At 37.8% G+C, this 14,794-nt stretch overlaps 1 protein-coding gene across 2 annotated transcripts; it reads left to right on the plus strand.

The window, feature by feature from the left end:
• Positions 1-1,471: 1,471 nt before the first annotated feature.
• si:cabz01007807.1 lies at positions 1,472-14,020 on the plus strand. Of its 2 annotated transcripts, none has more exons than XM_042214816.1 (30): positions 1,472-1,849; positions 2,018-2,089; positions 2,923-2,988; positions 3,526-3,567; positions 4,006-4,062; positions 4,168-5,313; positions 5,462-5,581; positions 5,680-5,769; positions 5,911-5,973; positions 6,412-6,471; positions 6,583-6,618; positions 6,718-6,774; positions 6,869-6,919; positions 7,000-7,068; positions 7,415-7,480; positions 7,565-7,669; positions 7,801-7,860; positions 7,963-8,028; positions 8,150-8,203; positions 8,322-8,375; positions 9,548-9,610; positions 9,825-9,935; positions 10,026-10,124; positions 10,222-10,281; positions 10,366-10,434; positions 11,193-11,261; positions 11,365-11,404; positions 11,506-11,560; positions 12,201-12,546; positions 12,720-14,020. In XM_042214816.1, the coding sequence occupies exons 1-30, from the start codon at positions 1,832-1,834 to the stop codon at positions 13,122-13,124; spliced, it is 3,669 nt and encodes a 1,222-aa protein (XP_042070750.1). In that variant the 5' UTR covers positions 1,472-1,831; the 3' UTR covers positions 13,125-14,020. The 2 variants fall into 2 exon arrangements, with proteins under 2 accessions (XP_042070750.1, XP_005948683.1); XM_005948621.3 differs by having other exon boundaries at positions 1,474-1,849; positions 7,562-7,669.
• Positions 14,021-14,794: the final 774 nt, after the last annotated feature.

The raw sequence follows: 14,794 nt of genomic DNA on the forward strand, positions 1-14,794 counted from the left end.
GGTAATTCCAGCTTGGATAAAGTCATGCCATGTTTTGCCAAGTTTCTTTGTTTGTCTGTGGAAAGAATTGCATGATGTGTGTCAGTGGTTTTCCTTTCATTCTTTAAAAGTATTTAATTTATTGGTATTGGGCCAAAAATAGTTGATCCTATGGTTAACTGATACAAGCATTTCTTTGTAGCTTTTGATTAAACATTATAAGCCACGTGTTAATTATTATGAATAATTGTGTTGTTTAGCTAGATTTTTGAAAGAAATCCATTTATAAAGTATCTGTATTATTTTAGGAAGTTTACTCACGTATAGAGAAACTTCTGGTGGCATTTTACTGTTTGTTTACAATGAACTGAATAAATGATACAGGCATACAAACAAAAAAGGACAGTAGCACGAGCCAACCAGAACCATCACTGCTCATGTTGTGTCTTTTAATGAATGTGCTGGACAACACTACACAGCATTGTCTTTGGGATGGAGGAAGAGTAACACCTGTGTGAGAAAGAGCACACAAAACTTAAAAGATCCTATAAAGATTATGTATTAGAAAATAAAGAGTTACATTTGAATATGCTGTGTGTTGACATGCATGTGTGTCAGTGAAGCTGTTAGTTTCCAGTCCGTATTTAGAGTGGGCGTGGGAGAAGATTGAAAAGCTGATGAGCTTTTGAGCTGTCTGCGAGCTTGGTCTAATGAGTCATTTCAGCTGAACTTCCTGTTTGAAGGTTTTGCAGAGGCAAGCAGGTGTCAGCACATTTTACAGTCGCACATACACTTTGTTATGCTGTATTTTACAGTTTTCCCATACAAATAAGACCATTTCTCACAATCAGATTATACAGATCTTCTATAGAGCTTCTGGCATTGTTAAACTAAGAATCCAGTGTCTTCAGTCAGCAAAGGAGGCAAATCTTAATAATCTCCCTGAGTGGCCACATACTGCTATTCTTTGACATGACCAAAGCCCTGGAGTAACAAGGGGCTCTGGACATGAGGATGGCTTTTGTTCATATGGGTTCACTACTTGTATAACAGTTCAACTGAAGAAGAAGATATGATGTATTTCCTGTTATGCATTTCCAAATCTGAACAATAAATTGTTATTCAGTCAGTCTGCGTCGGATTTCATGCCATTTGTTACACATTAGAGAGCTTTGTTGTTTTCAAAGTAGGTGTCATAAATAACAATACACCGTCACGTCCGCCTGGTTAAGCTGGGAGAGGATAACCGGTCGGTTCGCACTGCAGCTAAAAAAACATCAAGAAGAAAAGCAGCTACGACAAGCCGGCCGAACAGGTAAGAGACCGGAAATTTACCTTCAAAATAATTGTGAAAAAACGGCTCTTAATTTAAACAAATTCAGAAGCATAATTTTTAGCTGTGGTTGCTCAACCTTGACATGAAAGAGCGATCAAAGGACAATAACAACGGGAAATTAAACAGGTGCTATCAAATTGTTATTATCGTTATTATTATTATTATTATTATTATTATTGCATTCTTGACTTTTTAAATGGCCGTGACAAAATTAAAGCATTAAAATATAATGTGTAGAGGTCTAAGGCACTGTTAAGCCGTGAATTTTGGTGTTATTTGGGCTTCAAGTGGACGGAACAAGAATCGCATGTGCAGAAAATCCTCTTATTTTGAAAATCCTCAGACCGGCCGACCTGTCACAGGTGAGTGAGACTCAGCTAATTATAAACGCCACTCCAGTAGGTCCAGAGGAGCTGCTGCGTTTAAATGTAACAGTGTGTAAAGGATAACTCACACAGGTGGGGAAACACATACCGGTTCAACTTCAACATCAAAAATTAACCAGTTTTGCTCATCATGAGGGAAGATGCGGCTGTGAGTATTAAAGAATTTCAAGTAAATAGCGAGTAATCAGTGTGAGACTGTTGCAAGCTAATTAGAATGTGCAGGCTGACGCTTTGAGGAGGTTTAAAACTTTCCATTGTCAGAAACTGCAGCTTCATTGTTGGTAATCAGTTACTTTGATTTGTTTGAATATTGTAGGAAAATATCGAGGGAGGGGACGAACACGGAGAGGCGACAACATCAGAAGCTGCATCTGGAGAGAGACGACGTGTGAGTACTTAAAAGTGCACTACTCAGTGAACCACTCAAAAGAAATTACAGTTTTCACATTATGTCCTCAGACTGGTAAGCACTCTCTCTTCATGGTTTCATGTGTCATCGCCAGTTTCCCTGTACTGCTGCTGGCATGTTGTGCTGTCTTTATTCAGGCAAACGAACTAGATTGACATACCCAGAATATCAAGATGCCTCCTGTCATGCGTGCCTTTTGCACAGCAAAGCTAATTTTGTGCGATCACTGCTGTTGGACTCTTCTCAATCACAAACATACAAATTCAAATCAAATTCAAATTTTATTTGTCACACACACACACAACCATACACAGTATGACATGGGGGTGAAATGCTTGTAGCTGTACAATGCCCGACCATTAAATGACAGAAGAAAAGTTTTACAATATTTACAATTTACAGTTTACTACAAAAATTTACAAATTAACTTGGCAATTTACAGTAAAGTACATACATTGATTCATTTAATTTCTAAACACGAGATTCTACAGGAGGAGTAGGCTTACCGGATTTCATTTTAAAGTAGATGTTGCGTAATTTCTTTATGTCATGCAACAGTCTAGTCTAAAAGTAAAGCTGCTTTTAAGCCTCTACATACTGTATGAACTGTGAATTAAAAGTAAAAGAAGAACCTTCTGCAGGAATACATCCTTAAGTCTCAGAAAGTTACATGTAGCTATTTTGTTTAGATAATCGTCATCATTTTAACTGCAATCTGAAAATATTCCATTGATACCAAACTCACTGGTATTGTACTCGCTGGCTCACAACAAAGAAAAGCGGACCATAATCCATGCATGTTATCTTTACAGAGTATTGCGGAACTGCAGAATATGCTGAAAAGAGTTCCCCAGAGTCCTTTCCATAATCGGTACAAGGTGAGCAGACACACAAATGCACGCTCTTGCTTTCTATCTACAATCCATACTTTCTTTGGAGGAAGAAGCGAGGGGGGTGTCAGAATTTCAGGTTGTCTAAAAATTTTGACGTAACAACTAAAGTTTGGTGTGTTGGTTTTTTTTTTTTTTTTTTTTTTTTGTTATTTTCTCCAAAGTTTAAATGAGAAAGTTACAATTTGTGACAACCTGAAATTCTGACTAATGAATGGCAAAAAAAAAACAAAAAAACAAAAAACCACAGAGGGTAGAAAGCAGTTTTTCACTTACACAGAACTGCAGGTTGTGTAAAATTTTTGGATGTGCCTCCGTCATACTTGTGAGTTATGGTTTAAACGGCACCAAAATAAGAGTTAGTGTTTAATGGACAGGTGTGGGAGTGCATGTCACATGCCTGAAAAAGTGTATTTACTGATTAGCATTTCAGGCAACAAACACATGATACGTCCTGATAATGTCATTATGTAAACACTTCACTCTAGAAATCTCTTTTTAGTGTCAGTGACTTTTTGCCCACAGGGTGGTGAGTGGTCAGATGTGACTGACAACGTTGAACCACAGGTGAGATTGTGTTATTTCAAACTCATCTTTGTGTTTTTATAAGTCCTCCTCTTCTGTCTGTGTCACAGGTTAAAGCTGCACCCTTTGTCTAATCACGCTGTTGTCAAGAGATCTTGTCTGACTGGACTTTTCTATTAATAAAGTGCCTTGTCAGCATGTTGTAGCATTTAATCTTAGACTGTCATTAAAAGAAGCATTTCTTAGCGATGCTTTCCAAATGACTTTGCGAGAGGAACTATTCTGGTGTGTGGCCATTGAAATATTAAGAAAAGATCAATTGTGGGCGATACTGAAGCAACTAAAGTTAAACTTGGCATAAATACTACCCTGCCACCATGAAACAATCTGTGTAATTGTTTGAGGAACATTTCCTGTTAAGCCCTGAGATGTTTTTGCATGACATGACTAAAATCACTTCCATTTCTCTCCTTTTAAAAGACGAATGGAGTCAATGGGAGTTCTTCCAGGATGAACCCTTTCTATGCATATTACTTGGTATGTATATTACACTGATTTCATGCTTTTAAACCCAGATGACAACATCACGTTTTTGTTTTAGTTTTTTGTTTTTTAAAGAATAATCTTGTGCTCCACTATCAGGAAAACAAAGGTGACAGAACAGAGGACCAAAAAAAGAAAACTTCGGAGAGCGTCGACTGTGATTCCCTTTTTGTGTCTCCACCTGACTTTCAGAGCGATTTTCCCTCTGAAAATAGGACTGAGGAAAATGGAGGCATGTTTCCTGAACCCAAGAACAACCTGTTCAAAAGCCAAAATGACAACAATGACCAAGACCTCTTCCACAGATCAGCACCAAGTCATAATGCAACTGTTAATGGTTTTCATGACGTGACCCTGAACTCTCCAAACTTATTTAAAGCAACTCCGGCTCAGGGGCAGAACCTCTCTAAGAGTTTTCCGTCCAGAAGCTCTGACCTCTTTAAAGGCGAAGAGGACGATCTTTTCCAGGCTGATAAAAAGGAAGATTTGTTCGAAACTGCATGGGCTAAGAAGGCGGACCCTTTTGATAAACCTGCCAGTACATTTGTAGACCCATTCACATCTCCTTTAAATAAGGAGGATGATTTGTTCCAGACTCCAAAATCTACTGTGGCAAATCCATTTTATACTGCCACTGAGAAGGCGGATGATCTGTTTCAGTCACCACAGCCATTTTACACAGCCCCAACCAAAGAAACTGATTTATTTCAGGCAGATTCAACAAAGAAAGACAAACAAGATACTAAAGAGAAGGAACTTGTTGGCTTGTCTTCTAAAGAAAACTTGAGTGCGTTTTCCACTTCATCGACGAATTCAGTTGATCCATTCGCAAGCCCGATCACAAAGGATTTATTCCAAGATGTCTCCAGTTTGGGTGACCCATTTGGTTCCACTCCCTTTACAAAATATGACCCTTTCCAGGATGTTTCTAGTGGGACCCCAGACATTTTTCAGCGACTTCCATCACAGAGAAGGGCCTCCAAAAATATTGCCTCAGATTCCTCATACTCTTCTCTTAACAGTCCTTCAGAATTGAAATTGGATGTGCCAGACGCATCATCTTCACATGTATTTAAAAAATCAAAAGCTCCGCCACCAGTTCCACCAAAGCCTTTCCAAAAGCCACAAGAGATTACCTTGACAACTCCTCGGGGAACCAAGCATGACATTCTTCAGCCGACCCCCATCATTCAGGCCGGGGATCTGTCTGACTCGCCCAGCCAATCTCCAAGTAGAATGAGCAACGTATGTAACGACCATCATTCATTATCTGTACATTCAAGTGTGCTGTGATGAAGTTCCCTTTGTGCAGTAGGTTGTATATCAGCAGCAAAGTTTAACTCTGATTTGTACGACATGCGCCTGATAGTTTCTTTTATAATCAATTTCGCAGATGCAGTCTTTTAAACGTCCGCCGAAGCCGCTTCCTCGAACTCGACATCGAAGGCCAGAACGGCCACCACAGCCAGAAAAGCCACTAAAACCTGAAATGGCACCACAGTTGGAATCCCCTGTAGGCTAAAAACTAAGTTTCCTCTTGTTGAGCTGACAAATATGCTGGATTTACTTTGCTTTTAACTGCCTTCTTTGTCTCCTCGCTGCTGTGTTTAGAGTGAACCTGAACCAAGCGTACCGAAGGTCTCTCCCAAACCATCCTTCAAAAATCTAAAACCGATTACTCGCCGTAAACAAAAAACTCCGGTACGCCATGGGGTTCAAATTTCAAATTTATGTGGCTAATTTGTTTGCACATAAGAGATTAAAACGGTAGTTTTTTATTTTTATGATGCTCTGAATAGGATATATTATTTTTATAAATATTAATTTATTATAATTGTGCAGGAAATGAAACCAGTGGAGCCTGAGAACTATGTTGTCTTTGAAGACATCCTGTTTATTGGGCAGGTAAGTTTCATTAATCAAATATGAGACTTTGATCACAAATTTTCCAGAGATTGCGATAAAGATGAGGACTTTCTACAGAAAGACCGAGGCGACACCGTTTATGAGATCCTATGGAAATGTTGGATGGAATGAACATTAAGACACTTTTACTACTGGATAATGTCAGTTGGCTTAATATGCATTCCATACAAAGATACAAGACCAGTGAAGCCAAATTTTACCTTTATGACTACCAATCGATCACATTCAAGGCAGTTTGTCTATTGGAAAATGTTATTATCGAATGATGAACTGATGCTGTATATTGACCTGATGGTAAAGAGAGACTGCGTCACATAAGCTCTTATGCTGTTGTTGTAACTTATTGTAACATGAATTATTACAAGAGGGTGGGCAGCTGGCAATATAAAGATCTGTTTTATTAACATCTTAAAACAGGAAAGGTGTGTGGAAGACTGGCCTGATGACAGTCCTCAGCTAGACCCAAACTTCAAACCTGTAAGAACACATTTCTTAAAATTGACCTTGGAGAACATCATGAACTCATGTCTAATCAAAATTATGCTAAAAACATTCAAGCTACTAAACCTGTGATATTTTTTCCCCTAGTCAGGAACACTGAGACTGCGAAGGGAGTCGCTGAAGGTCAGACACGTTCGTTATTTGACTAGCTTTTATTTATTTATTTATTTTTTATCGTTATTTTAAACCAAAAAGTAGCTAAAAGTCAAATATTTTCTTTAGGCAATGGCCGATTCTGATGGAGGAAGTAGTGAAGATGGGAGTCACAGCAAGAGCAAGGTATCATCGATCTCATTTTATTCATTGTTACACATTCCCGGCTGTTTTACATCCTATGTCTTGCATGTAGCTTCACCTCCAGTATTTCTTATAGAAAAAGAACAAGGCATTCAGAATGTCCCACTTGTCCAGGAGAGGATCAAAGGTACGCTACCAAAAACAGTTTCCCTGCTTCTTTCTGTGTGACTGTTTGTCATTTTAATGCCAAGGATTCTCACTTTTTAGAGCAAATCTCCCGATGTCATAAATAATGGGAAGAGCAACACGCTGCCCCTCACGAGTAAAGCGTCCAAGGTAACACTAGATTGTCCAAATTCTCTGTGGTTGTGCAATATTATAGGATAAAACTGGAAAAAAAAATGGGAAAACATTATTCTAGGAAGAACAAATAAAATGATCAATGCTTTGAGAAATGGTTCAAGTGGGAAACATTCCTGTACCTTGGGTGATCTGTGCCTTTCAAATGCTAGGCAAATCTGTAAACCACTACACTCCCAATAGTTTAGAATTTCCTTAAAGTTTTATAGTTAAAGTAATAAATATTAATAAAACCTGGGCATGACGTTTCGCTTCACCATAAAGTTGGTCATTATTAGATTCCTAGCGAGCACACTAATATAAGTGTCGTTCTTATTTTTAGGAACAGTTTTCAGAGCTGCAAATGTCTGCAGGAGAGTTTGAAGATAACAAGGAGATGGACTACAAAGTATAGATTATGTTCCTCCCTCTTCTAACATTTCAGTAGAATTCATAACTTTGTTCATTAACAATATGTTTTTATTACCAGAAGAAAAGTGTGAAGCCAAAGGTTGGTCACCTGTTTAGGAGACCATCTGCCAATTCCCCTGTGCTGGAGGAAAAGGACTTGAATGGACATTCACCTTATGCATCAAAGGTAGGTTGTGTGAATGTGTAGTTGGTATGGATACATTAATTTCCCCCAATCTTTGTGTAAATGCTTTGAGTTGCTGCCATGTGATTGGGGCCTGATATTTGCATTAACAATGGATAATGTGCATTTTACAGGGGGCAGCTTTGGAGCAAAGTAGTGGTGAAGAGGGGGAAGAAGGGGAAACTCACGGAGAGGTTGATGCTCTGAAATTTGTTTGCTTTTGTTATGCTTATGATAAATAACAGAGTCTGCAGACTGCCGTGCATTTTAAGAAATATGGTCTTTTCTCTCTCCAGAAAACCAAAAAGTTATTGAAAGTAAAGTTTGTGCCACGCAGAGGATTCGTCATTGCTCCAGTTAAGGTATTACACACACAGAGCACTATTTAAATTTCAGCTTTTACTGCTTTGTAAGTAAAAATCATGTAATTTGCAAAAAACAGTTTAAAAAATGCAAAAATGTTTTAAATCATTTTCTCTTCAGACAAATGGTGATTCAAAGGGAGCTCATGGTTATACACCTCATAAAGGCTCAAAGGTAGGAGTGTGTAAACTAGGACTCCTGTAGTTTGGACGTTGCATGTGAAGTTGCTCAAATGTGGTATTTGTGGTATGAAGGCATATCACATTCTTGAAACTGTTGTTTTTCCATGTAGGAGAAATCACATGACGGAGCTTTTGGTGCACATGGCTACACACCTGATAAGAAGGTAACAGTCAGATTTGGCTTGCATAAACCTGTCTTCTATAACTCGGTGTCCTGTTTATAACCAGTTTGCTCGCCCTTTAAAAAGGGCGAAGCAACAGAGTTAGCATGGTTTTGTTTTTAAGCACTTTTTATAGTCGAATGAAAATAAGTAAATAGGTACATCAAAAAGATCTATTCTTAACTAACCTAATTGTCATTATTTATGTGTTTAGTTTTTGTAATGAATTACTATTATTGATTACATTCCATATTAATTGCTATTTAGAAACCTTGTAGTTTGAAATGGTATTTGATGTAATGAAGCCTTGTAATCACTCTGCTCACCAATATTGTCATATTGTGACGTTAACATCAGAACTGATAAATGAAATTATCACATGGATGGGAAATTCAAACTGCAAGCTTACCAGGAGCTGTACCGATGAAAGGGGAAATATTTTCTATCTTACGATAATACATAGAATCTGTTTGCCTGCAATTAAGAGTTGCGCAATAAAATTTGACACATATTTTGGCTCCTTGAAAATGATCTATAATGTGATAATTATCTTATCACATTATGTCTTCATGTTGCCAAGCAACCACCTACCTACCAACGGGCTTAACCCATATTCTTTATAGCATTGCATGATATTATTTCACAATGCTAAGATGTTGTTTATAGCCACTAAATTAGGACGATGCCTCCTATGACACGTGTTGTTGCCTAGCAACCACCTGACAATGGACTAAAATCACAGACCAAATGAGCATGTACTAGTGTTATTGAATGCATGAGTTAAATGTGACTCAATGAACCCACCTTAAATCTTAATAGGACAAGTTTGCTTTGTTTTGATTGGCCATCGTTCATTTCATACTTTACAGATGATTGTGTCCTCGAAAGTTTAAAAAGATTATTGGATTATGCAAACTCAAGTTATTGGTTTCCTCTGAAGGGGAAAAATATGGCTTCTGTATCGCCTTTAGTAGCTTTTTGTATGCTTTGTGAATGACTTGTCCTCAGCAGGATTTAGTTACAGCTTTAAGGGTGAATTCATAACAGATTGAATATTCAGGAATTTTATTCTAATATTTTTGCTCTGAGTAATACTATCTGGATTCAGGATGGTGAGTAATGAGTTTTTGATTTCTGATTTTCATAAAGTTTCTTCTTTTCTTAATCTGATAAAGACCAGCTGGTGTGCAGAGGAGCTAGAAAGTGAAGAGCTAAATGAAATGGAGGACTGCAAACCGGTATTTTATTTTTTATTTTTTTTTATTTAATATTTCTCAAATTTGTGTTTTGTAACATTACCATTAAAATCTTTGAAACAAGGTATTTCCTTTTTTTTATTTATTTATTTATTTTTTTGCCGAGTGACTTGGAAATTGATTCTGATCTATTCGTGCTGTTAAATACATCTTTGTGCCGTCACCATGACAAATAAAATTGTTTTTTCCCTGCCAGAAAAAAGCGAAACCTAAACCTCCCCTTCCTGTGCCACGAAAAGCTAAGACAGCCAATGGACAGAGTGAACTAATCGGATTCAGCTACCACGCACCCCAGCATGCATCAAGTGTATGTTTATCTTACAATCATTAGCATAACACACTATTGCTAACACTTATTGAGCTTTGGGTTTCATTTATTTACTTCCTGCTTCTGCAGAATGTGTTTGCTGAGGACTACACGACAGACAGAGATTTCACGAGTCCCGGAGAGATGTATGATGAAGATAAACAGGATGAAGTGGACTTCTACAAACCGGTACTCATTTCACTTTGATTTACTTCTACTGCTTTCTTTTGCCATCATGTAATATATGACTGAAATACTTGTGTTTTTTGTCCTCCCCTGCCAACAGAAAAAGGCCTCAAAACTTCAAAAGTTGCCCAAAAAAGTCCCCAAAAAACTGAAACATAAGGTTTGCTAAACTTTGCAGGAGTTTTTCTTATTGCTGTCTGGTCTTCAGGTACAAGACCGCATCATTACTCTGTCTGTTTCATAGAACAAAGCCGCACATGCAGAGAGTGAAGATCCACCAGGAGCTGGTGACTACTTATCAGAGGCTGCTAGGGTGAGTTCACAACTTTTAACATGAAAAAAACCTAAATGTTACAAAAGTACTTTGACTTATACAGCAATGAATAGTCTGTCCATAATGCTTATCTAATCACACCAGTATTGATGTCCTAATAAGAAGCATTTACTTCCTCTCAGGTTATTCTGGAATGTGATACACATTCTTGACTTGACTGAGTTTGATAACAACTTCAGGCTCAGTTAAAACATTTTCCATCGAATCATCTTCATGGAGAATTTTACCTTTAAATAATCTTTAAATTAACAATGCTGTCATGATAAACTTGGAACACATATCAGTGCTGGGTACAGCGTTGTTACCAGTTTTACTATTTTACACTAATAACTCTGTTCTAAACCTGATTTAGTAAATGAAGAGTGTGTTGCTGTGACAGAACCAAAGCCTAAAACAGGATCAAACAAACTGTTCTGAGTGATTTTCTTTCCTTTCCTTAAGGACACTTTGTCGTTATTTATACATGGCAAACTTTCGTTTCTCAGTCGTCGGCTGCTTTTTGACAATGAAATGTTTTGTTCCCCACTGCTGCCTTCGTTCTGTTTCTCTCTGAACCACATTCCTTTGACATGTGGCCAGACTGGTTTAGTTGCGTAGTCTGACACACCAACTACAACTTGATATGTGCAAGGGCTCAGCTTGTTTTGATAAGTCATGTATGAATGTGTGCTGCAGAGACTTGTTGACTCAATCACTGGTTTGTTTTTGGTCACGTCCACCCCTCCTTTCCAATTTAGGCAGAGTGGCGGGCTGCTCAGATGGATGAGCAGGCTTTGGCAGATAATGAGAATGAAGATGAGGATGGGGTCAGTCTTTGGGTTTTTTTCTGTTCTTTTTTTTTTAAACACTGCAGATACTCTATTTTAAACAGGCTTGTTTCAAGTAAACCGTCACACTTCATTTTCACAGGACACTGATAGTTTGATGGAGTGGTGGAACACAGTGGAGCGTGAGTCACAATCAGACTTGTTCACATTGAAATAAAGGAAGCTAACACTTTGACATATCTTCAAAGCTTAAATAACACCTCTTGCTTGTTTTGCATTACAGAATGGGACGAGGTGGCATCAGACGATGAGGAGATAGTCATGAAAGATGAATCAAAGTACGTGCAGTAATTTGCAGCTTGATACCAGAAGTTAATGTTGTGGTAATCTGTCATTCAGTAAATAAGTACTAACCCCTCCTTTTTAAAATATTTTTTTCTAGGCAAATGGGTGCAGTGCTCATTTTGTTTTGTTTTGTTTTTTTCTTTGTGTTTGGTTTTTTTTTTTTTTTTTTTAATGTTCAAAAACGTGTGGAAATACAGTAGATAAGGTGAACTAGTTTGTAATGTGATTGAAAGTTAATTATCAGGTATTGGCCACCTTTATTCTTTATAATAGACTGAACTCTCTTAATGAAGCTTTCTTATAAAAGTGCTTCTTTGCCCCGTTGGCTGCCTTCTGCTCTGTTCCCTGACATTTTGATCCCATTGATGTCATTTTGATTTTAAGGTCACATTACATGCCATGTGTTGTGAATCATTTTGGTGGTGCAAAATTATGCCTGGAAAAAATAGCATTGCCTGTCAAATCTATGATATTGGTTCACTTACATTCTGGCTAAACTGGAAGCCAGGAAAATTGGCCTCTTCAGGCCAGGTCAGCAGACAAGCTGATGGGATCCCAGATGTTATTTTATCAAGAACCCGATTTTAACTCGCTACTTCCAATTCTCTGCTTTGGCTCTCGATTACTTCCCAGGTCGTTCACCATATTGGCAGACAAGGTTCATCGAGGCCTGCGTGTATTCAACAAGGTCTTCACAGAGCGAGCCGAGGTCCTTTGGCAGGACATCATCAAGCTCCACGCCATTGCTGACGACATCAACGAGTTCCACCAGAAAGCCAAGATTGCTGGCATCACTGGTGGCACCACCACAGCTGTGGGCGGTGTGACAGCTATTGCTGGTTTAGCTCTGGCACCCTTCACTTTTGGCGCCTCTCTGGTAATTACAGCTATAGGTGTGGGTGTGGCGACAGCTGGAGGAATAACTTCGGCCTCTGCAGCCATCTCGGACAATGTTAACAACATGCAGGACCAGAAGAAGGTAAGCTGCAGTTTTATAAAGCGCAGTGCTGTAGATTACTTGGAAACTTCTCAGAGCAGTGTTTTTACTTTTCGTTTGAGGATTTAATGCAACTTTTTTGTAAAAGTTAAAACTGAATATCACGTCTCATCTCATGCTTGAACCTGCCTTTTTTCTTTTCTGACTCTCTTTAGGTTGAGATAGTGCTGCAAGAGTATGAGACTCACCTGCTGGACATCAACAAAATCCTCCACTTTGTCAATGAGGGCTTGTACAAACTGCGAGGCCATCCGTTTCTCAGGTCTGGAACCCAGCATTACTCAGAGGACTGGGAGATCCGCAGGGCCGTCCAAATAATAAGCTTGGTCGACTCCCCCGTGATGCGAGCGACGGAAATGACTGACGGAGCGGTGGCCGCAGTGCAAGGACTCTTTGAAGGCATGGATAAGTTCTTCACCAAGGACTCCAGGGAGCTGAAGAAAAGCTGCAAGAAGGAGATGGTAGCTAGACTAAAAGAAGTTGCAGCCGTGCTCAATGACACAATAGTGGAACTAAACGCCTTCAGAGAGGAGCTTCAGGAGGCCACTGGAAGTATTTGAGCAACTCCAGCACATTGCTACTCATTTATAAAAGATTACCAACACCCTCTCCTGGCTCACTGATCGAACTGTTGATTCATTTTGCACCTGCCTTTAAATATGAAGTTTCAGATTGGTTTATTCTATTCGAGGTACTTTGAGTAAATTACAACTGTGCTGCAAGGAGTGCAACACATGTGACGCTTGTAATGGTCACTTTGGCTGCAGACAGTACAATGCAGTTTCATGATTGACATTCCTGTCACACGTATTAAAATGTTTGCAGTGGAAGTATTAGTAGTATTGTGTTTGGTAAATTTTACTCTTGCAACTATTTTTTATTTTTTTTTAATTATCTGTAAGAAAAACTTTAGAAGAGCTGAACTCATTTTAGATGTTTAAAGAGAAAATGTGACAGTGCTTCATATTCACAATCAAATGTTTGGGTAATTGTAATTTATTGAATATGTTAATTTATTTTTAATATATCATTGTACTGTTCTTCTACAAACAAGCCTAAAGTTTATGAAGAGAAATAACCCATTTGCATGCGCATTATGATTTTTTTTTTTTTTTTTTTTTTTATACTGGTGATGTCACTATAATGCAGCTTTTTACTGGTAATTTTTTTTTTTTTTTTAATTATATTACATGGCATGGATTTGAGATGTTCTGTGCTGCTAGATATATTACAGATTACTATCGATTTTACTTTGTTACTTTAACATTTTCCTTTTCTGATGAGAACCCTTCTTTTATTTTTGGTAATCTGAATGAGCCTCTATATTAACTGCTATATTGAACCTAACTATGAATCAAGGAAGGCTTTAGTTTGTGAATCTTCCTGCATTAGTTTTAACCTGAGTAAGATGTTTGTCAAGACAGTGAAATAAAGAAATATGCTCCTGTAACACTGAACCTTTGTCCTGTTTGGCAGATTCCTGCACTTCTGGTTGCATAAATTGAAAAGGGGTGATTGTATTGTACTGTAGACTACGCACAAACTGTTATTTGTGTACTAGTTCAACAGCTAAATAATCATAAAATGTAATTATATGTAATTTAACTAGGTCTTTAAAGTAAATATTTACTTCTATAATTTGACTTGGCAAACCTAACATAAATAGACATGAAATTAGCATTAGAGCTCAGTAAGTATATATTATGGTAGAATTAAAGACTGGGCCCACAGTTTGACGCTATTTTCTTCATTTTGTGTTTTGGCTGTCAAAAGCAAGTTGTTGTAAATCTATGGAAAATATGCTTTAATTGCTTTAAAAATGAAGTCATGAATAGAAAAAAAATACCAAAACAAATTAAAAATCAAAGAAATGAACAGGCTGTTATGTTAGTAAATAGGTTTGTAGGGTAGAGATGTGTATTAGTGAGAAGCTAGAATAAAAGGTTTGTTTGTAACTGAGTATTTACTGTCATAATTAAAATGCTAGAATCAATAGTTTGGGTTACAGAACTGATTCAAAAAAAAAAAAAAGACAGTGGAGGCACTCATTTTTCACCTCATATAATCTATCCAATATCCTAAGACTCTCCTTCACAGGACAGCTAGTTTATTCCATCTTGTCTAGGTGACTGCTAATGCACACACTGAGTCATGTCTTTGTCCAAAAAATGAAAAATCAAAAAAGCATTAAAAGATTCCGCTGTTAAGAAATATCATTTAAAAGAAAGGT

Source organism: Haplochromis burtoni, unplaced genomic scaffold (assembly GCF_018398535.1).
Source record: "Haplochromis burtoni strain Fernald_Lab_line unplaced genomic scaffold, NCSU_Asbu1 Contig_614, whole genome shotgun sequence".
Taxonomy (NCBI): domain Eukaryota; kingdom Metazoa; phylum Chordata; class Actinopteri; order Cichliformes; family Cichlidae; genus Haplochromis; species Haplochromis burtoni.